This window comes from Lethenteron reissneri, unplaced genomic scaffold (assembly GCF_015708825.2).
Source record: "Lethenteron reissneri isolate LAM-NWPU_2019-01 unplaced genomic scaffold, ASM1570882v1 scaffold_1421, whole genome shotgun sequence".
Classification (NCBI taxonomy): Eukaryota; Metazoa; Chordata; class Hyperoartia; order Petromyzontiformes; family Petromyzontidae; genus Lethenteron; species Lethenteron reissneri.
This window is the reverse complement of record NW_026891137.1, coordinates 1-20,720: the sequence shown is the minus strand read 5'-3', so window position 1 is coordinate 20,720 and position 20,720 is coordinate 1. Positions and strand designations below refer to the sequence as shown.

Sequence of the window (20,720 nt, the reverse complement as noted above, 5' to 3'; positions counted from 1 at the left end):
GGTAGCCAGATGGCTTGCAGAGAACCTCTGTCTTGGAGAAGTCAATGTCATGCGAGCCCACTGAATTGTAACAGTGATCTGCCATGGATGAGGTGTTTGTCCTATCGTGTTTCAGGTCTGCTTTATGTTCACGGATGCGGTCCGAGACATGTCGTTTGGTTTCTCCAATGTAACTGCGACCACAGAGGCAACTTAGTTTGTAGACGCCAGGGTACTGTATGTCTGGAACCACATCTTTTACAGACGGGACCAGATCACGGATTTTATGTACTGTGTTGAATCGGACCTGGATCTTGTGTTTATTCAGGATTTTGGAGATCTTTTTTGTGACCCCAGCAATGTAGGGTAAGGTGATGGTTTTGAAAGGCTCTGCGCAGCTTCCGTCGGCCTTTCCTCCGTCTTCTCCACTGGACGCGGATTCGCCATCTTTCTTGGGCAAGTCAGCACGCATCGGGCACCCGGCAGGTCCCAACACCTCACGCATCCGCTCGCACCCCCGTAGGCTTATCGGATGTTAATTGTCGGCATGCTGATTCGGTACCGCACACTATTACTCGGTGGAATAAATTAGCTCGTAGGGTGGTTGCGGCCGCGTCGGGGTCTTCTACGGTGCCGGGCACCATTCAAGGGGTAGACGTGCGTATTTTGGTGGACACAGGTGCGTCGGCCACCATCATTTCGGACGTAATTTTTCACCCGTTATCCATCCTTGCGTCGCGGGTCCAGCCGACTATCGACGCATGCATTGCCGCTAATGGGGGTGGCATGGGTATCATAGGACGGGTAGATGTCCACATTGCCATAGGGAATGTTGCCGCGTCGGGATCGGTTCTTATCTCCCGATCGTTGGCGGTTCCCTGTCTGTTGGGCACCGATTTTCTTCGTCGGATGCCTGTTAAAATCCTTGTGGATCAGGGCTGTTTAGAAATGCCAGGGGACTGTAGGATGTCTTTCCTGCCGTCCTTGTGGGGCCGCCCACCTCCGGGTCATGCCGTTCACGCACTTGCCGATGTCACTGTGGAGATCCCTCCTGGTACGCAGATGCTCATCCCATTGCGTTACCGAAAGCGGTTGGAGGCCGCAGATAGGGCGGCGAGTGTGTTGCTGTCCCCGTTGAACTCCTTGGCTAAGGCTTTTTCTCTTACACCATTGGAACCTCATTTGCCAGTAAAAAATATAATTGTTTTTTTACCCTTCTATATGGCAACAAAACTGACACCTTGTTTGCATAGACCACAATACCTGCAGTCATAATGCAAACAAAAAACATAACTCTGATAATATATGCACTGTCCTTGAAGTTGATTGGTCCACACCCTAGACAGCTTTCCTTCGAGCCTAGTCTCACATTGGTTGGACCAGATGACGCCAAAAGGCGCACAACTCAAAGACATGACTGCAGGTATTGTGGTCTATGCAAACATGACTCCTTGTAAAAAGGTGTCAGTTTTGTTGCCAGATAGAAGGGGAAAAAAACAATTATCGCTTTTTCTCTTGTCGCGGCTCAAACTATCGTCCGGACTGGACAAGCCCCGTTCTTGCAAGTGTTGAATGGGGGCCCGGAGTGTGTAGTCGTTCCGGCGTGTGCGGTATTGGCCCATGCCACTACCGACTTCACTAGCCTTGATGGGGATCGGCCGAGGGTACTGGCTGCTGGCGTGTCTCGGGCCACTAATTCGGATGATCAATGGATCGCAGAATTGTGCCGCGAGAATTTGTCCTTGTCCTCCACGCAGCGAAACGCATTGCGTTCACTGCTGTCACAATATGCGGACGTCTTCAGCAGAGATGACTTTGATTTGGGTCGTACCTCGCTCTTGTCACGCGCTATCTTTACCCTACCGGGTAATTCTTCCGAGCTACCTTTACCCTACCCTTTACCTTACCCCTTGATATGTGGACACCTTTACACTTTACCTTTACCCTTTTACCCGGTAAAAAGGATAAATTACCTTACCTTGCCGAGGCCTAAGTGGGAGACGTGCCTCATATATTTGGACGGCATTATTGTTTTCAGTCGCACTTTGGAAGAACACCTTCAAAGGCTGGGGGCTGTTTTTCAAAGGATGCGGTCTGCCGATCTCAAATTTAAACCAAAAAAGTGTAATTTGTTGCAGCATTCCGTCCGTTACCTCGGACACATTGTCAGCTCTCGCGGTGTCTCCACTGACCCTCGCAAGACTTCATGTGCCGTGAGTGGCCGACGCCCACTTCCGTAGGCGACGGGCGACGGTTCATAGGCTTTGCATCCTATCATCGCCGGTTCGTTAAGAATTTCGCAACATTGGCGAAGCCTCTGCATGTCCTGACGGGAAAGAATCAGAGATTCAAATGGGGTCCAGAGGAGGAACTAGCTTTCCAATCTCTCCGAGATCGATTGGCCTCCGCGCCGACACTCGATTACCCAGATTTTTCGCAACCGTTCATCCTGGACACGGATACTAGCAACACCGGCATCGGTGCTGTTCTGTCTCAACGGAAGGTCGGTGCTGAACGAGTGGTGGCGTATGGCAGCAGGGTTTTGTCTCCCGCCGAAACTCGCTATTGTGTCACTCGTCGGGAGTTACTGGCGATCGCCAGTACCGGCCGTACCAGTATGGTAGGAAATTCCTCGTGCGCACTGACCATGCGGCCCTGCAATATTCACTGAAATTGGAACAACCGTCTGGACCATTGGCTCGATGGTTGGAATTGTTGCAGGAATTTTCTTTTGACGCAACATACCGTAAGGGTACCCGCCATGGCAATGCAGATGCTCTCTCCAGATTACCCCTCCGGGGTGGAATATTTTTCTCGTTGGCCTATGGCCTGGCCCCTACCCGACCAATCTGCTTCGTCCTTCACCGACGCTTTCTTGAATGGGTACGTGATGGACAAGGTGGCTCCGGAGAAGTTACTTACGGATCAAGGCCGTAACTTCTCCTCTAAATAACTCCGGGATGTATGCGCTGCTTTGGGTACGAAGAAAATCCGCACTTCCCCTTACCACCCACAGACGGATGGAATGGTGGAACGATTTAACCGTACCCTTTCGGCCATGCTTTGTCAGACGGTGAGTGAAAAGCAGACCGACTGGGACTTGCACATACCTGGCTTTTTGTCTGTTTACTGCATGGTCCCGCACGCGTCCACGGGGTATTCGCCATTTTTTCTTATGTATGGGCGGGAGAACGCACCTCCGATTGATGTGCAACTGGGTACAGCCGTGAAGGAACCCTTCCCTTCCTTGCCTGAACACGTCCGTGATTCGCTTCGGCGTGTTACGGAGGCGCGAGAAACCGCCAGGCGTGCAACGGCCCGGACACAGGCCCGGAACGAGAGATACGTGCGTCGATCGCGACGTGACATGCCTTGGGCGGTGGGCGACGCGGCGTGGCTCCATTGCCCTCAGGTGCCTGTGCGTACATCCCCGAAACTGCACAGGCCTTGGCAAGGGCCCGTTAAACTAATAGAAATCCGCAATCCCCAAAGTGTTCGCATCCAGTATGGGCTGCGTTGTTGGTACGTGCACTCGTCGCGGTTGAAACCTTATTTCGAACCACGCACTGGCCCTTCATCCCCACGTGCTGACCTGCCGGGGTCTGATGTGCCTGACGTGCCACTTGCCTCGCCGACTGATCCCCCGCGGGGACTTGTTCTACCCCCCGCAGACGCACGGGCCTTGAAGGGCGTCGAGTCCCCCGATGAGCAGCCTCCGACGAGACCCGTTCCGTCCACGGAGGTCGCTGTGCCTGCTCCTTCTCCGCCGCCCCCTCCTGCCGAGCAGTCGGCGGGACGACCACGCTCCACGGGAGGAGAGGGACCGGCGTCGCGCACGCGCTCGAAGTCACTCCCATTTCGTTAGCGCTGTTCTCATGTTGCCCCCGTTATCCTTTCTGTTACGCCACGCTTCGGTTGGCGCAATAAGGTTGCGTTGTTCTTCATCTTACGTTGCACATTGTTCCGTGCCCTAATGTTTTTACGGTTCGACCGCGCGTTGTTCAGCGCCCTAACAACCTTACTTCGTTGCGCGTCATTGGCGCCCGAAATGTTTAGTCGGAGGGTTTGATGCATTGCCCTTCTCTCAGCCGAGACGGCTGGGGGGGGGGGGGGGGTGATGTAATGTGAGTTTACACCTGGATGATGATTGGCTCTGCCAGCCTCAGCCCGCAACCAATGGGGAGTCGAGCCAGGGGCGTGGCCCAGGAGCTGGACAGTATCTTCGGGAAAGTTCCAGGGGTGTGGCTGAGGATTGGCTGCGTGGTATCACGTGGGCCAGGGATTATAAGGGGTGGAGAAAGACGGCACGTGGTCAGTGTGCGGAGGAACGAAGGGGGAAGCCACGTGGCTGGTGCCGTGGTCCGGAGCCAGCCATGTGGCGGGCCGCGGCAGTCTCTCTCTCTCTCCCTCACGCTGTCAGCCAGCAGCGTGAAGGAGCGAGGGAGCCGAGTGTACGAATGCGGTGGAAGGCTGTGAACGGAAACGAATAAACAACTCTCAAGTCACGACGTAGTCTGAACGGGGTTTATTACACGTGTATAGAAAAATGACGCCACGCTTTCAGACGTAAGGAAACGCAATGTAAACACTTTACGTATCAACACACACCGACGAAACAACTGTTGCCTCAAGAATTGACTGGGCGACACGGTTGAGCAGTGATTAGCTCAGTGCACTACGAATCAGCGACCCGATTTTGATTCCCGGCCAAAGCTACCATCAGCGGCGAGCGATGTGATACAATCCTGCAATGGTCATCCCCCCCACCCCCAACCACTTCACCAATCCGCACTGACCAGCATGGTGAAGTATGGTCCAGCCTTGCCCCGTGGAGTTCACCTGCACAGGTGTTTCTACAGCTTTGATTGACATTCAGAAAATCAAATAAGAAATACGAGTGGCTAAACTGCCACTCCTTCAACAGTGTGGTATGTTTACAAATAATATTTGCAGGTAATTAAGTTAATTGAATACATTGGGTTTTTTTTTCGTATTTAAAACCTACTTATTATGCTCTCAGCAATTGTATTTCTTTAAATACGAGATGAGGTGGAGTTTTACATCACAGGATCTCATGAGGGATGATGGTAGCTTAGGGGGGAAGTTCTCATTCAGCAGACCGCTGATGATTTAATATCATTTTTTTAAGAAATAACTTTTTAAAAATGGTTATATAAACGACCAATACATGAAATGATCTATCCCAGATTTTAACTCATTGAAATTGGTTCCATGTACCTAAACGCTCATGCAGTACTATGTAACTTGTTGGTAACAACTTTTAATAAGAATAATTCATTACGCAACCTCAACAGAAAGTGTCTTTCTCAATAGCGGTGACTGATTCACAGAGAAGCCTTTCTCCAACACGACCAGGTGTTGACAGAACTGGTCTTGGGGGGAGGTTCTCATTCAGCAGACAGCTGATGATTAAATTCATTTTTTTAAAGAGATAACTTTTTAAAAATGGTTATATAAACGACCAATACAGGAAATGATCTATCCCAGATTTTAACTCATTGATATTGGTTCCATGTACCTAAACACTCATGGAGTACCATGCAACTTGTTAACAACTTTTAATGAGTGATTTAACTTCTGCACGTTGAATGATGCAAAAAACGAGGGCGTATTGATTGTTCATGCACACAGAATACACTACAATTGGTTGGCAGAATCTGCTGAATACATTTTTTCGTATTTTTTGGAACTCATTACTTAGTAGAACTACTTTAGCGCTTTGTCATTTTGTACAAAAAAGAACCCCCCCCCCCCTCCCAAAAGATTGCTTTCCCCCTATTGTATTTTCTTTTTTACTTCTTTTAATGCAAATGTTGGGAGTAACAGCATTTTACTCTCTCCCCACCCTCCCTTCCTCTCCCCTCCCTCCCTCCCCCTCTCCCCTCTCCAACCTCACCCACTGCTCGTCCCTCCTGACCCCCGCCCCCTCCCGAAGTGACGAAACGTGTTCCATCTGGGCGTCACAGACTGTTGAAGACGCTCCATCCACTCACGCCCCCTCTGACCCCCCCTCTCCTCGCCCCCCCTTCCACCTCTTTCCTCCGCCCTCCCTCTTCCTTCCCCTCTCTCCACCCCTCCCCCCTCTCTTCCCTGCCCTCGCTCACCCCTCGCCCCTCCCCCCGCTCCCCCCCCCACCTTCCCCCTCGCCCCCCCACCTCCCCCCCCGAACTTCTCTGGACCTCCCCCCTCGCCCCTCCCCCCGCTCCCCCCCCAACCTCCCCCCCCATTTTTCTCTGGACCTCCCCCCTCGCCCCTCCCCCCACCCTGCTCCCACCCTCTCCTCCCCCCCACGAATACACCTCCGGGTGTGAAAGGGCCTTGGACATCTTCCTCTCCTGCGCCATCCTCTCCTCCCTCGCCTCCCACGCGTCCAACGCGTCCCTGGCCTCCGTCAACCGTCTCCGTTCGTCCCTCTCCCTCCCCCAAACCCTGCCGCCTCCGGCCCCCCCGCCGCTGCTCCCCGGGGCCCGGCCCTCCCTGGCCGGCAGCTGCGGCCTAGATACGCACAGCTGCCTCATCCTGGCCGAGATGTCGGTGATCCTCCTGCGGTCTCCTGCATCTCGGCCCCTCTCCATGGCCGGCGGACGTCAGCGGTCGGATTCTCGCTCGGCCCTCCTGTGCCACGACAGCCGTCAAAAAATGTTATCCGTGGGTCTCTAAGAGCGTGGGCTTCTGTGAGTGTCTGGCCAAAAACAACCCCCTAACTCCTCGTGGTGCTGGGCGGCAACGCTGTGGTGGGCAGTGCCATGGGGGGAGGACCAATTTAGATTGGCCTTTCCCCTCATGGCGTTTGTAACCACTACAGCGGCCAAACGGGGGCTGGTAACCCCTCCACCTTCAATTAATTACGACAAAACCACGACAGAATTTTTTTATTAATAAGCTTGTGCCGGAGGCCCCGAGAGCACAGGCATCTATGACGTTTTCTGGCCAAACCCCATTTGGCGGAGCCAGGAGACTGAATCTTTACCCTCGGGGCTCCTCCAGAAACAAAAAACGCTACGTATGGCCACGTCGTATGTTCGAACGCTCACTGCAGAGGAGAGGCTGCCACTCCTCTGTCGGGAGCTGGACCGGTACCGCCTGGATCTGTGGTATTTAGTAGGTCCGGTGGACCGGCTCTGGCTCCTGCCACCATGAGGTGGAGAGTCCTCTTCTCGGGGCAGGAGACTACCAAACAACAGGGAGTGGCTCTTCTTCTGAGCAAAATAATGAATGGGGCGTGGGAGCGTGGCGGTGAGGTGGGGGAAGCTGTAATCCCCAGGTTACTTTGGGCTCGCCTTCAAATCAACCGGAGGCGAGGAGTGGTGGTCGTGGTTACTTATGCTCCCAACGAAGACGAACAGCCGTGGAGGGATGCAGGCAAGGCTGATGAGTCAGATGCCTTCTATGACCTCCTGTCACAGGTGCTAGCTAAAGTGGCCCCTCGGGATAGAGTCATCTTGTTGGGTGACTTCAATGCCCGAGTATGTCATGATGCTGGCACCTGGTCTGGAATGGTTGGAAGGCATGGGCCAGATCAGCTCAATAACAACGGTAGAAGGCTGCTAGATTTTTGTACAGCCCATGGGCTTGTAATTACCAACACGCTGTTCCGGTATCGGCGCATCCACACAACATCATGGATGCATGCCGGGTCAAAAGCAAGAGCATCTGCTGGACTACATATTGATGGAACAGTGGATAGCGGGACAATGTCCTTGACACCAGAACCTACCGTGGAGCTGATCTGCCCACTGATCATCGACTTGTCATCTGTAAGATGCGCCTGCCATTCTTCCACTCCGGTGGTGGCTGTACACCCAGGACCCCATTCAAACCCTTAGTAGCATGGTCTCAGCTAGCTGATAAAAGTTGCAAGCTAGAATTTCATCGTCGCTTGCGGCTGGGGTTGGCATCGTCCCCCACTCCTCCTGATGTCGAAGGGAAATGGGCGAGGTTTAGGACTGTGGCTCATGCAGCTGCAATGGCTGCTTTGGGTACATGGTCCAGACCTCCCCAGAGACCCTGGCTGGCAGAGGAGGTGTTCAAGCTGGCTGAGAAAAAGTGACAGACCCACTCATCGGCTACAACATCCCACGTCGGAGAATGAGGAGGCTTACCACAGCCTTCGGTCGGAGGTTCGGAGAGCCATGAGGCGCTGCAAGGATGGGTGGTGGTCACGGTTTTCTGAGGAGATGGAGTCTGCCTCAATGGCCCGCGATCACAAATCGCTCTTTAATTCCATTAAAAAATGGAACCTGCAGCGCCACATCTATTACCATCATTAGGGGAAAGAACGGTGATCCAATCTCCGACCCCCAGGAATAGGTTCGCAGATTTGCTGAGCATTTCTGTGAGGTCCTGGGGGAGGGAAAAACCCTCAGCCGAGAAAACAAAGTGCCAAAAAGTTGGGATGACCCTGCCGAGGCTGCGGTGCCTCAAATATTGGAAGAAGTCATCCCCTGTGAGTGGCTGGCTGAGGTGCCATCTGTTGAGGAAGTACTGAAGGTGATACATATAAACTGTATATTATGTGTGTATATAAACTGTGCTGGTGGCGGTGCTGGTGGTGCTGATGGTGGTGGTGGTGCTGCTGGTGGTGCTGTTGGTGGTGCTGGTGCAGGTGGTGGTAGTGCTGGTGGTTGTGCTGGTGCTGCTGCTGGTGGTGGTCGTGGTGGTGTTGCCCTGGTCAAGGCCTATGATACCATCAGTAGGCCTGGACTCTCGGTTCTTCTTCGTGCTTTCGGAGTCCCTGACCCTCTGCTCACGATCATTAAGGACCTTCATGATGGTTAGCGGGCCCGGGTAAAACTACATGGCCGGGAGTCAGAGCCATTCCCTGTGTAATGCGCTCAGCGTATGTGGGGTTTCACCGCCCCAGCCCCTAAGCCAATCAGGCGCCACGAAGCATCGGGGGCAGGGAGGGGTATTATCTGGAAGGTTCTTCGGGAGTGTGGCGAAGGGCGGAGTCTGGGTGACGTTGAAAGGGGATATGGGGGGGGAGCCGGAAGGGGCTTGGGGTCAGTTGGTGAGGGCTAGAAGCTGGGCCACGTCAGGAGTCTCCGCGAGCCATCGGCCCCGTGGCGACGTGGAGACGGCTCCCGGCGCGCCGCCTGCCAGCGGGGCGCGGAGCGAGCGGGAGAGCGGAACGCGAGCTGTCCGTGACGAAGAGATAAAGAGACGGAGACACAGTCGCTTGTCGTCGACCTGTTTTATTACACCTGTACACCTTGGGGTGCGACAGGGATGTCCTCTGGCTCCCACATTATTTAACATCTATTTTGACCCCGTAGTTCGTGAAGCCTTCAATAGCTGTACCGGGAGAATTTCCATTTGGTACGGATATAATGGCAGGTTGATCGATGCCCGAGTGCGGTCAAGGGATGGCTCCCTATTGGTCAACCATGTTGCATATGCCGATGATTCGGTAATAGCTGCTCATTCAGAAGAGGAGTTGGAGACGTTGCTGCTGAGACTGGAGCGTGCCACTAAGAGGTGGGGCCTTACCATCAGCCCCACCAAAACTAAGCACCTGCCTGGGTATTTTGTACCATCGGACACTCCACCCCCACAACTCCCAATCGGTGATGGGGCAGTTGTGGAGAGAGTGGAGAATTTCCCATACCTGGGCAGTGTGCTCATGACCGGCTCCGGTTTAACAGCAGAGGTCTCACTCCGAATCAGTCAAGCGGCAATATCTTTTCATCGGTTGCGTAACGCTGTGTGGAAGCTACCTGGTCTGTCGCTCCGCACGAAGCTTCAGGTCTTCTCGGCCACGGTCATTCCCTCCCTTCTCTACGCTTGCGAAATGTGGACCCTCCTAATGGAGCATCTTCGCCGGTTGGAAACATTTATGCTGGCCTGCTTACGATCCATCCTGGGTTTAACCAGGCTGGATTGTGTGAGGAGCTCACAAATCCTTGAAAGATCTGGGCAAAGTCCCATTGGTGAGCTCCTCCAGCAGGCAAGGCTGCGTTGGCTGGGTCATGAAGCCCGCAAACCCTGCCACCGCATGCCTAAATCGCTTTTATTCGGCCGGATAGAGGGCGCTAAACGGGCGCGTCACGGGCTAGAGAAGAGATGGAGTGATGTGGTACAGGAGGATGTGGAGCTGAGTTGACTTGCCGATGACTGGTACCAGCGGTGTCAAGATCGGCCTCTGTGGAGGAGGCTCGTGAAGGACGCTACAGGGCAGTTGGAGGCAGTCGCCCTCCAACAACAACAGAGGGCGGAGGAGCGACGCTCACAACAACGAGCGGAGCGCCGGGTAGCTAAAGCACAGCAAGTTGGCACAGTAGGGGGCACAGGTGGTGCATCAGCCAGTCATCTCAGTCAGTCGACCCGTGGCACCTGGGTCTGCCCCGTGACCTCCTGCCGGCGGGCGTTCTACACTTCACGTGGCCTGGCACAAGCGTCGTGGTGACGTCACCGCGAATGGCGGTTGTTGTTGGTGGTCCTGGTGCTGCTGGTGGTGGTGGTGCTGGTGGTGGTGCTGGTGGTGCTGCTGGTGGTGGTGCTGCTGGTGCTGCTGGTGGTGCTGGTGGTGCTGCTGGTGCTGCTGGTGCTGCTGGTGGCTGGTGGTGCTGCTGGTGGTGGTGGTGCTGCTGGTGGTGCTGGTGGTGGTGGTGCTGGTGGTGGTGGTGCGTACGACACTCCACACACACAAACACCCCCCCCCCCCCGTCTACAACACAGAGTGGCAGCAACCCGGCGGCCATCAGCAGTGGTGGCAACACTTCACTTGCCTCGAGGGGGAGAGGCACCACATCAGCGGCGGTGGCAACACTTCACTCGCCTCGAGGGGGAGAGGCGCCACATCAGCGGCGGGGCCGCATGGACGTCTCCGAGTGGCGAGGAGGAGGAGGCTGGGGGAGCGCGCTGGGCCCCCTCTTGACGTTGACTCGGCAGCGGAGAGACGCGGGGAGGGAGGGAGATGGCGGAGAGAGAGGGGGGAGAGAGAGGGGTGAGAGGATAGGGGGGAGATGGGGGGGGGGAGAGAGAGATGAAACATCTCCTGCTACTGCTGCTGCTGCTGCTGTCTCCCCTTAAACTCGCGCAGTGGATCGTGGTGAGTACGTCAGGAGCTGAGCGAGTGGCCGTGACAGGGGCTCTGCGACTCACTCACCACGCGAATCTCGACTCGCTCATCGCCACGCGGCCTCCGTACCGCCTTCTGTAAACAGATAACGCGTTTAGGTGACGGTGTTCAATGTGAAATTAATAACAAAATAACAATCTCTCTCTGCCTATGTCTCGCTGTGTCTCTCACTCTCTGTGTCTCTCTCTGTCTGTGTCTCTCACTTACTGTGTGTCTCTCTCTCTCTCTGTGTCTTTCTGTGTCTGTGTCTCTCACTTACTGTGTCTCTCTCTCTCTGTCTGTGTCTCTCTGTGTCTCTCACTTACTGTGTCTCTCTCTCTGTGTCTCTCTCTGTGTCTCTCTCTGTGTCTCTCTCTGTGTCTCTCTCTGTGTCTCTCTCTGTGTCTCTCTCTGTGTCTCCCTCTCTCTATGTCTCTCTCTGTGTCTCTCTCATTAGGGCTAAACGATTTGGGGAAAATATCCAATTGCGATTTTTCTGACAGATATTGCGATTTGATTTGCGATTACATTTTTTGAAGTCAAGCTTCAGTTCAATATTCACTCTGTAATAGATTTAAATCATGCGGTGGAGCATTACCACATGATACCATCAACATATGAACTGCCCTATATATTCTAATGCAAGGTGAAGAACTTCAAATGTATGAATTGCTTCCAACATGTATTTCTGAAAGTATTTTAATTGAAATAGAACAAATCAAACATAGGACAATCGTTAAGTTAAATAAATAAAGTTATAATACAAAAAACAAAACAATTCCAACAATAAAGCAATCGGACTTTGCAATCCCGCAAAATATCGCAGCCTCCTATTGCGTCATCACATTGCGATTAATCGATTTCAAATCGATTAATATCGATTTCCAATCGATTTTAATCGATTTCAAATCGATTAATGGTTCAGCACTTGCCTGTAGGTTCTCCCCCCGTCTCTGCGCTGGTTCCAGAGAGGTGGCGCGGACGCACGAGGGGACGTCTCTCTCCTCCCCGCCCCTCCGCTCCCCTCCCTTCCTCCGTTGCCGATGTCACCACACACACATCTCCATCTGTATAAAAGGCAAAGTTGTGGATGTGTGTGTCTGTTCAAAATGTTTAGCGTACTTCCCGACATGCTACAAACTTTAAATTTGCCAAGTGGGTACTTTCCAGACTGTACACCGTGCACAAATTATTAAAATAGATTTTTGTTATTTTGGGGGGGGTTAGACTCACAGAGACTCTGAGTCTCTATGGGTCTCTGTGAGTCTCTGTGTGTCTCTGTGGGTCTCTGTGAGTCTCTGTGAGTCTCTGTGAGTCTCTGTGGGTCTCTGTGTGTCTCTGTGGGTCTCTTTGAGTCTCTGTGAGTCTCTGAGTCTCTGTGAGTCTCTGTGAGTCTCTGTGGGTCTCTGTGTGTCTCTGTGGGCACACACAGTCACACACACACAGTCACACACACAGCCACACACACACATACACACAGCCACACACACACACAGCCACACACACACACAGTCACACACACAGCCACACACACACATACACACAGCCACACACACACACAGCCACAGCCACACACAGCCACACACACAGCAACACACATACACCCCACCACACACACACACAGCCACACAGCCAAACACACACAGCTACACACACACACACAGTGACACACACACACACTCAGCTACACACACACACAGCCACACACACAGACACAGTGACACACACGCACACACAGCCACACACACATACTTGAGGCTGAGTCCTAGGTGGACTCAGCCTCAAGTGAGTACTTTGTGCTGTGTGTCAACAATATATATTCATACTTCCACTGGGCGTGGTGCTGGCAACCCAACTCCCCAGTGTGCCGTGCCGGCCTTCGTAGGTGCTCGCTGACAGCACTTGCCCCAACAATCTGTTAAGGCTACACGCACGTGGGGATCTTTGTCTTTGTATTAACGGGATATGCAGATGAGGGTCGTACTTGTGAACAAAACTGTTCACAGCCTCTCTCTGTGTGCGACGCTTTTTGCGGGTGACTGTCATTAATTCTATATTTGAAGCTTTCGTGACTGCAAGGATTCATACTCTTAGTTCTTTTGGTAAAGTCACCAAGTAGGTAAAAAATGAAATAAAAATTAATAAAAAATAAAACAATAAAAAACAAAAAATCACGACGTTTCGGAAGCAACACAAGTCTCCGTCATCAGCAAATCTGGCTGTGACGGTCCCACCTGATGACGAAGACTTGTGTTGCCTCCGAAACGTCGTGATTTTAGTTTTTTTATTAATTAAATTTTTTACCTACGTGACTTTACCGAAAGAACTAAGAGGGTGACTGTCATTGTTTTGCAAACGCCGTGCGTACGATGCATCTTAATCGCACCGTAATCTTCGTGATGAACTGGTGATGGGGGTGGTTTAATTGCGTCGTTAGTACACGTAGAGCCCTTGTGTGTCTACGTTGCGAGTGTCTGTGTATGTGTGTTTGTTGGGGGAGCGGTGGTGTAGTGGTTAGCGCTACGCTGCGCTACGAACCCGGCGTCCCGAGTTCAATTCTTCCCGTTCACGTCCAACGCCGGTGACGATTATTTCAACCGGTCCTGCGCCTCCCCTAGGTCGGCTCAGCCTCAAACAAGTAACTGTTGTGGTTTGAACATCGCTGCTGGGGAGACAAAGGTGGCCGGGTGTGGTGACTCCGAGTCCCGGGCGAAGCCGGGTAGTACGGCGAGTTCTGAATCAGCCGAGTAGAGGTCACAGCAGATACCTGCTGGCATTGACTTGATATCAAACCTATGTCGGGTCTAAATTTCGATTTAAAGCTTTCGTGACTGCAGGGATTCATCTTCTTGGTTCTTTCGGTAAAGTCACGTGGAAGGGAAATAATAAAATAAAAAACATAATAAAATAATTCTCACGACGTTTCGGCCACAACGCAAGCAGCCGTCCTCAGGTGAAGAACAGGTCTGTCAGAAGCTGTCTTTCCATCACCATCATCACCATCATCACCACCACCACAACCATCATCACCACCACGAACACCACAAACCTCACCACCATAACCCTCATCACCACAACCACCACAACCCTCACCATCACCACCATCACCACCATCATCACAACCACCACGAACACCACAAACCTCACCACCACCCTCACAACCCTCACCACCACCTCCTCCACCTCCGCTCCCCGACGCACGGAACTCACCGGGCGAGATGTCAGCCGAGTTGGCCGCGTCACCCTCCACGCGTCTCCCTCCACAGGGACGACGAGGAGGAGGAAGAAGTCGGAGGAGGTCGAGGAGGTTGAGGAGGAGCCCAAAGCGCGCGAAGCCGCCTCAGGCGAGCCGCGTCTTCCCAGCGGCAGGCGGAGGGGCCGCGGTGAACAGCTCTGTACTTGGAGCGCGCGGGCTCAGGGGCCGCGGTGAACAGCGCCGTACGCTCCTTGCACGGGCGGTGTTCTAGATGTCTTGTGACCCCCCCTCCCCTCCCCCCCTCCCTCCCTCCCTCCCCTCCCCTCCTCCTCCCTCCCCTCCTCCTCCCTCCCTCCCCTCCCCCTCCCTCCCTCCCCTCCTCCTCCCCTCCCTACTCCCTCCCCTCCCCCTCCTCCTCCCTCCCTCCATCCCTCCCTCCCTCCCTCCCTCCCCTCCCTCCTCCCTCCCTCCTCCCTCCCCTCCCCTCCCTCCTCCTCCCTCCCTCCCCTCCTCCTCCCTCCCTCCCCTCCCCTCCTCCTCCCTCCCTCCCCTCCCTACTCTCTCCCCTCCCTACTCCCTCCCCCCCTCCTCCCTCCCTCCCTCCCTCCCCTCCTCCTCCCTCCCCTCCTCCCTCCCTCCCCTCCTCCCTCCCTCCCCTCCTCCCTCCTCCTTCCTCCCTCCCCTCCTCCTCCCTCCCTCCCCTCCTCCCTCCCCTCCCCTCCTCCTCCCTCCCTCCCCTCCTCCCTCCCTCCCCCCCTCCCTCCTCCTTCCTCCCTCCCCTCCTCCTCCCTCCCTCCCCTCCTCCCTCCCCTCCCCTCCTCCTCCCTCCCTCCCCTCCTCCTCCCTCCCTCCCCTCCTCCCTCCCCTCCTCCTCCCTCCCTCCCCTCCTCCTCCCTCCCCTCCCCCTCCCTACTCCCTCCCCTCCCCCCCTCCCCTCCCCTCCCTCCCTCCCCCCAGTAGCATTTGGGGGAAAATGTCAAATAGCGAATTTTGTGACAGATTTGGGATTTGATTTGCGATTGAATGTTTTGAAGTCCGGCTTCAGTTCAATGTTCACTGTGTACTAGATTTAAAACATGAGGTGAAGCATTACCACGTGATGCCATCACAATATGAACTGTTATTCTGTGAGACAGAATAACAACAAAAAAAGTTTTATAAATTGATTTGCATTTTAATGAGGGAAATAAGTATTTGACCCCCTCTCAATCAGAAAGATTTCTGGCTCCCAGGTGTCTTTTACACAGGTAACGAGCTCAGGTTAGGAGCACACTCTTAAAGGGAGTGCTCCTAATCTCAGCTTGTTACAGCGAGGGTAACAAGTATTTGATCCCCTGCTGATTGTGTACGTTTGCCCGCTGACAAAGAAATGATGAGTCTGTAATTTTAACGGTAGGTTTATTTGAACAGTGAGAGACAGAATAACAAAATCCAGAAAAACGCAAGTCAAAAATGTTATAAATTGATTTGCATTTTCATGAGGGAAATAAGTATTTGGCCCTGTGCAGGGTAGCTCGCAATGGCTGATAATCATCAAACTCAGGTTCCTGGGTTCATAGTGCAGCGCACAAGCCGCTGTTCCCTCTACACAAACATCGATAAAAAGGGTAAAAAAACAATTACCATTGGAAGGATGTTATTAACCAGGTAAAACCTTAACTGTTCATGGTTGTTCCATCATATTTGCCGGCCACTAGTCATATTTGACGGCCACTAGTCATATTTGACAAGTCAATTGCATCCCCGCCGTTTGGCATTGCTGCTGCTTTGGCAGCTAGTCACTGGCGATGTTGCCGCAGTCCCACGCACACTCTCCTAGCGTCCACGCAACGCTCCCCTACCCCCTACCCCCCTCCCTTGCTCCCCCCCTTCTCTCACCACCCATATAACCTTCTCACACTTCAGCAAAACACATTTCTTGCTGCGGTTTTCCCACCCGAATGACGATTGCTTGTGTTGCAAATCGAAACGTCGTGATTTATTTGATTTGATTTCTACCGACGTGACTTTACCGAAAGAACCAAAGAGTATAAATATCGTGAGTTTAATAATAATAAATATGAGAATAAACGTTGTAATTACTGTCCGGACCTGCGCGCCTTATTCGTACGTAGATGCAATTGTAAATCACGAGGCAGGTAGAACTCGTAACAGGTTTTATTATACATCACTGTGGAAAGTCAATCTCAACCACCACCACCATGATACTAACCACCATCACCATCATACCAACTACCACCACCACTACCACAACCACCACCACCACCACAACCACCACCACCATCATACCAACTACCACCACCATCATACCAACTACCACCACCACCACTACCACAACCACCACCACCACCATCATACCAACTACCACCACCACCACTACCACAACCACCACTACCATCATACCAACTACCACCACCACCATCATACCAACTACCACCACCACAACCACCACCACCACTACTACCACCGTGGTGGTAGTGGCCACCGTTCCGCGCTGAGTGGTTCACTTCAGCGGCGATGTTGAAGGAGCGGTCGCGTGCGGCAACGTCGTTACAGACCAGGGCCTGTTTCAGGACGGGCTCCTCGTAGAAACAGCAGCCGAAGCAGCCGCGGTTGTGGTCACCACCGTCACCACCACCGTCACCACCGCCACCACCACACGGACGGTGCGAGCGTCTGCGCTTGAGAGCGTCGTGACCGGCGGGTTCCCGCCAACCGGCGGGGGGGAACCACTCGTTTGAGGCCGAGTCGACCTAGGGGAGGCCCGGTTCCCGTTCAGATAATCCCCATCACCGTGACGGCGACGGTTCAACCTCCTACCTTTGAGTTGCTGCTGCAGTGCAGGAATCGCCTTGTGGGGGTGAGGGGGGGGGGAGCATGGGTGGTGGGGGGTGGTGGGGGTGGTGGGGGTGGGGGGTGGTGGGGGTGGGGTGGGGGGTGGGGGGGTGGGAGGGTGGTGGGGGTGGGGGGGGTGGTGGGGGTGGGGGGGTGGGGGGGGTGGGGGGGGTGGAGGGGGTGGTGGGGGTTGAGGGGGGAGGGGGTGGTGGGGGTGGGGGGGGTGGAGGGGGTGGTGGGGGTGGAGGGGGAGGAGGGGGGTGGGGGTGGGGGGGTGGGGGGGGTGGGGGGGGTGGAGGGGGTGGTGGGGGTTGAGGGGGAGGAGGGGTGGTGGGGGTGGGGGGGGTGGGGGGGGTGGGGGGGGTGGAGGGGGGTGGGGGTGGAGGGGGAGGAGGGGGTGGTGGGGGTGGGGGGGTGGGGGGGGTGGGGGGGTGGAGGGGGGGTGGGGTGGAGGGGAGGAGGGGGTGGTGGGGGTGGTGGGGTGGTGGGGGTGGGGGGGTGGGGGGTGGGGGGTGGGGTGGGCATGGGGAAGGAGGGGTGGGGGGGGGGGGGGGGGGGGGTGGGGGGGGGGGGGGGTGGAGGGGGGGGGGGGGGGGGGTGGGGGGGGTGGGGTGGGGGGGGGGGTGGGGGGGGGTGGGGGGGGTGGAGGGGGTGGAGGGGGTGGAGCAGGAGGTTGAGTAGCTGGAGGAGTAGGAGGAGTGAGTACGCTGGTCACCTTGCCGGTGCTGCTCCCCACGTAGGGGTTGGCGGAGCGCGCGGGGATCTCGCGTTCCACCACCACCACCAGCTCCTGCCGCTGCCGCTGCTGCTGCTGCAGCTCCTGCTGCTGCTGCTGCCACAGCAGCTGCTGCTGCCACAGCTGCCGCTGCTGCTGCTGCAGCTGTTGCTGCTGCTGTCTGTAAATGTGGAGGCGGAGGTTCGGCCGTTGCTCTAACGACGGCACAGCAAGCACCTCTACGAGTCTCCGAGGGTCTCCATGCATCTCTATGTATCTCTATGTACCATAGAGACTCATGGAGATACATAGAGACTCATGGAGATACATAGAGACTCATGGAGATACACAGAGACTCCACGCGACCACGGGGATTCTCTATGCAACCTCCTGTATCCGAGGCGAGGAAGTCAACGTCTCATAGCCACTGTGGCTCCCGTGAGTGTGAGGCGAGTCGGAGCTGTGAGGCTCAACTTGTCTGTTCATCGACGTGGGATGGATGACGCCTCAGGTGGACGCTCTGCGGACACTCACCGCTCACCACTCACCGCTCACCACTCACCAATCACCACTCTCCGCTCTCCGCTCACCACTCACCACTCGCCGCTCACCACTCACCGCTCACCACTCACCGCTCACCACTCACCACTCACCGCTCACCACTCACCGCTCACCGCTCACCACTCACCGCTCACCGCTCACCACTCACCGCTCACCACTCACCGCTCACCACTCACCAATCACCGCTCTCCGCTCTCCGCTCACCACTCACCACTCGCCGCTCACCACTCACCGCTCACCACTCACCGCTCACCACTCACCAATCACCGCTCTCCGCTCTCCGCTCACCACTCACCACTCGCCGCTCACCACTCACCGCTCACCACTCACCACTCACCGCTCACCACTCACCACTCACCGCTCACCACTCACCACTCACCGCTCACCACTCACCAATCACCGCTCACCGCTCACCACTCACCGCTCACCACTCACCGCTCACCGCTCACCGCTCACCACTCACCGCTCACCGCAGACTTGCAGAGCGAGCCGATGCCAATTACCGTCTCATTGCAGCCGTGGTGCTGGTGACGGTGGTGGTGGTGGCCGTGGTGGTGGTGGCCGTGGTGGTGGTGACGGTGGTGGTGGTAGACGTGGTGACGGCGTCCGTGGTGATGGTGTCCGTGGCGACGGTATCCGTGGCGACGACGTCCGTGGCGACGGTGTCCGTGACGACGACGTCCGTGACGACGACGTCCGTGGCGACGGTGTCCATGGCGACGACGTCCGTGGCGACGGTGTCCGTGGCGACGGTGTCCATGGCGACGACGTCCGTGGCGACGGTGTCCGTGGCGACGGTGTCCATGGCGACGAAGTCCGTGGCAACGACGTCCGTGGCGACGACGTCCGTGACGACGGTGTCCGTGGCGACGGTGTCCATGGCGACGACGTCCGTGGCGACGGTGTCCGTGACGACGGTGTCCGTGGCGACGGTATCCGTGGCGACGCCGTACATCGTCCACGCCGCTTCCTGCCTCAGCCGTCGCAACTTGGCTCGTCGGTTTTGGAACCAAATCTTGACGAGGAGCCACACGGAGCGCAGCAACAAAACCAGCCAGCGGCGAGCGCCGGGTCTACGCGTGTCGGTGTCTGCGGGGACCACCCCCGTATCCGCTAAGATCGGTAGCGATGGTCTAACACCCTGACACGACCCCGTATCCGCTAAGATCGGTAGCGATGGTCTAACGCCCTGACACGACCCCGTATCCGCTAAGATCGGTAGCGATGGTCTAACACCCTGACACGACCCCGTATCCGCTAAGTTCCGTAGCGATGGTCTAACACCCTGACACAACCCCGTATCCGCTAAGATCAGTAGCGATGGTCTAACGCCCTGACACGACCCCATATCCGCTAAGATCGGTAGCGATGGTCTAACGCCCTGACACGACCCCGTATCCGCTAAGATCGGTAGCGATGGTCTAACACCCTGACACGACCCCGTATCCGCTAATATCGGTAGCGATGGTCTAACACCCTGACATGACCCCATATCCGCTAAGATCGGTAGTGATGGTCTAACACCCTGACACGACCCCGTATCCGCTAAGATCGGTAGTGATGGTCTAACACCCTGACACGACCCCATATCCGCTAAGATCGGTAGCGATGGTCTAACACCCTGACACGACCCCATATCCGCTAAGATCCGTAGCGATGGTCTAACACCCTGACACGACCCCGTATCCGCTAAGATCGGTCACTAAAGTCAACACCTACTTCTGCTCCTACCACCCTGGCGTTGAGGTTACCACCACGTGGCAGAGGTCGCAAACGGGTTTTGATTCCTTACCCGTACCTGTACCCGGCCGTACCCGGCCGTACCCGTACCCTAACCGTACCCGGCCGGGTATCAGGTAGGGTACGGGTACCGGGTACCCGGTTGCGACCTCTGGGATGAAGCCATGTTGCAGGCGCGGGTGGGTTGATTCTAGGAACTTGAATTGTGAGAAGAGACAAGACGTTGGGAAATGAGTGACAAACGGTGACTCACCAGTGACTCACGGCCTACCCGTACCCGGCCGCACCAGGGTACGGGTAGCCGGGTACCCGGTTGCGACCTCTGCCACGTGGTTGGTGACGGTGGCGGGAGAGTTACCTTGACCTTCTGCGGCGGAATGTTGATGGCGAACGCGAGCAGCAGGCGTCCACGCGGGTCCAGGTAAGGCTCGCCCAGGAAGGCCTCCTCCAGCCGGGCGCGCTGAGCTGCGCTCCGTCCGTCCGTCCGTCGGAGGTTGGGGCCGTCAAAGTCGCGTCCCGTCCGGGACGTCGCGAGAGACGTCACGCCGGAGGAGAGTTGGTCAGAGCGCAGGGGGGAGGGGCGGTGGAATCGGTTGAATCGATTGTGAATTGTC

The 20,720-nt window shown here is 55.5% G+C and overlaps 1 protein-coding gene across 1 annotated transcript; it reads right to left on the bottom strand.

The window, feature by feature from the left end:
- Positions 1–15,652: 15,652 nt before the first annotated feature.
- On the bottom strand, positions 15,653–20,694 carry LOC133362280 (keratin, type I cytoskeletal 9-like). Its single transcript, XM_061581208.1, has 4 exons — positions 20,465–20,694; positions 18,870–19,381; positions 17,806–17,986; positions 15,653–17,008 (listed from the first exon to the last, which is right to left on the bottom strand). Exons 2-4 carry the CDS (start codon positions 19,319–19,321, stop codon positions 16,463–16,465), a joined length of 1,179 nt encoding a protein of 392 aa, XP_061437192.1. The 5' UTR covers positions 19,322–19,381; positions 20,465–20,694; the 3' UTR covers positions 15,653–16,462.
- Between the last annotated feature and the right edge of the window lie 26 nt (positions 20,695–20,720).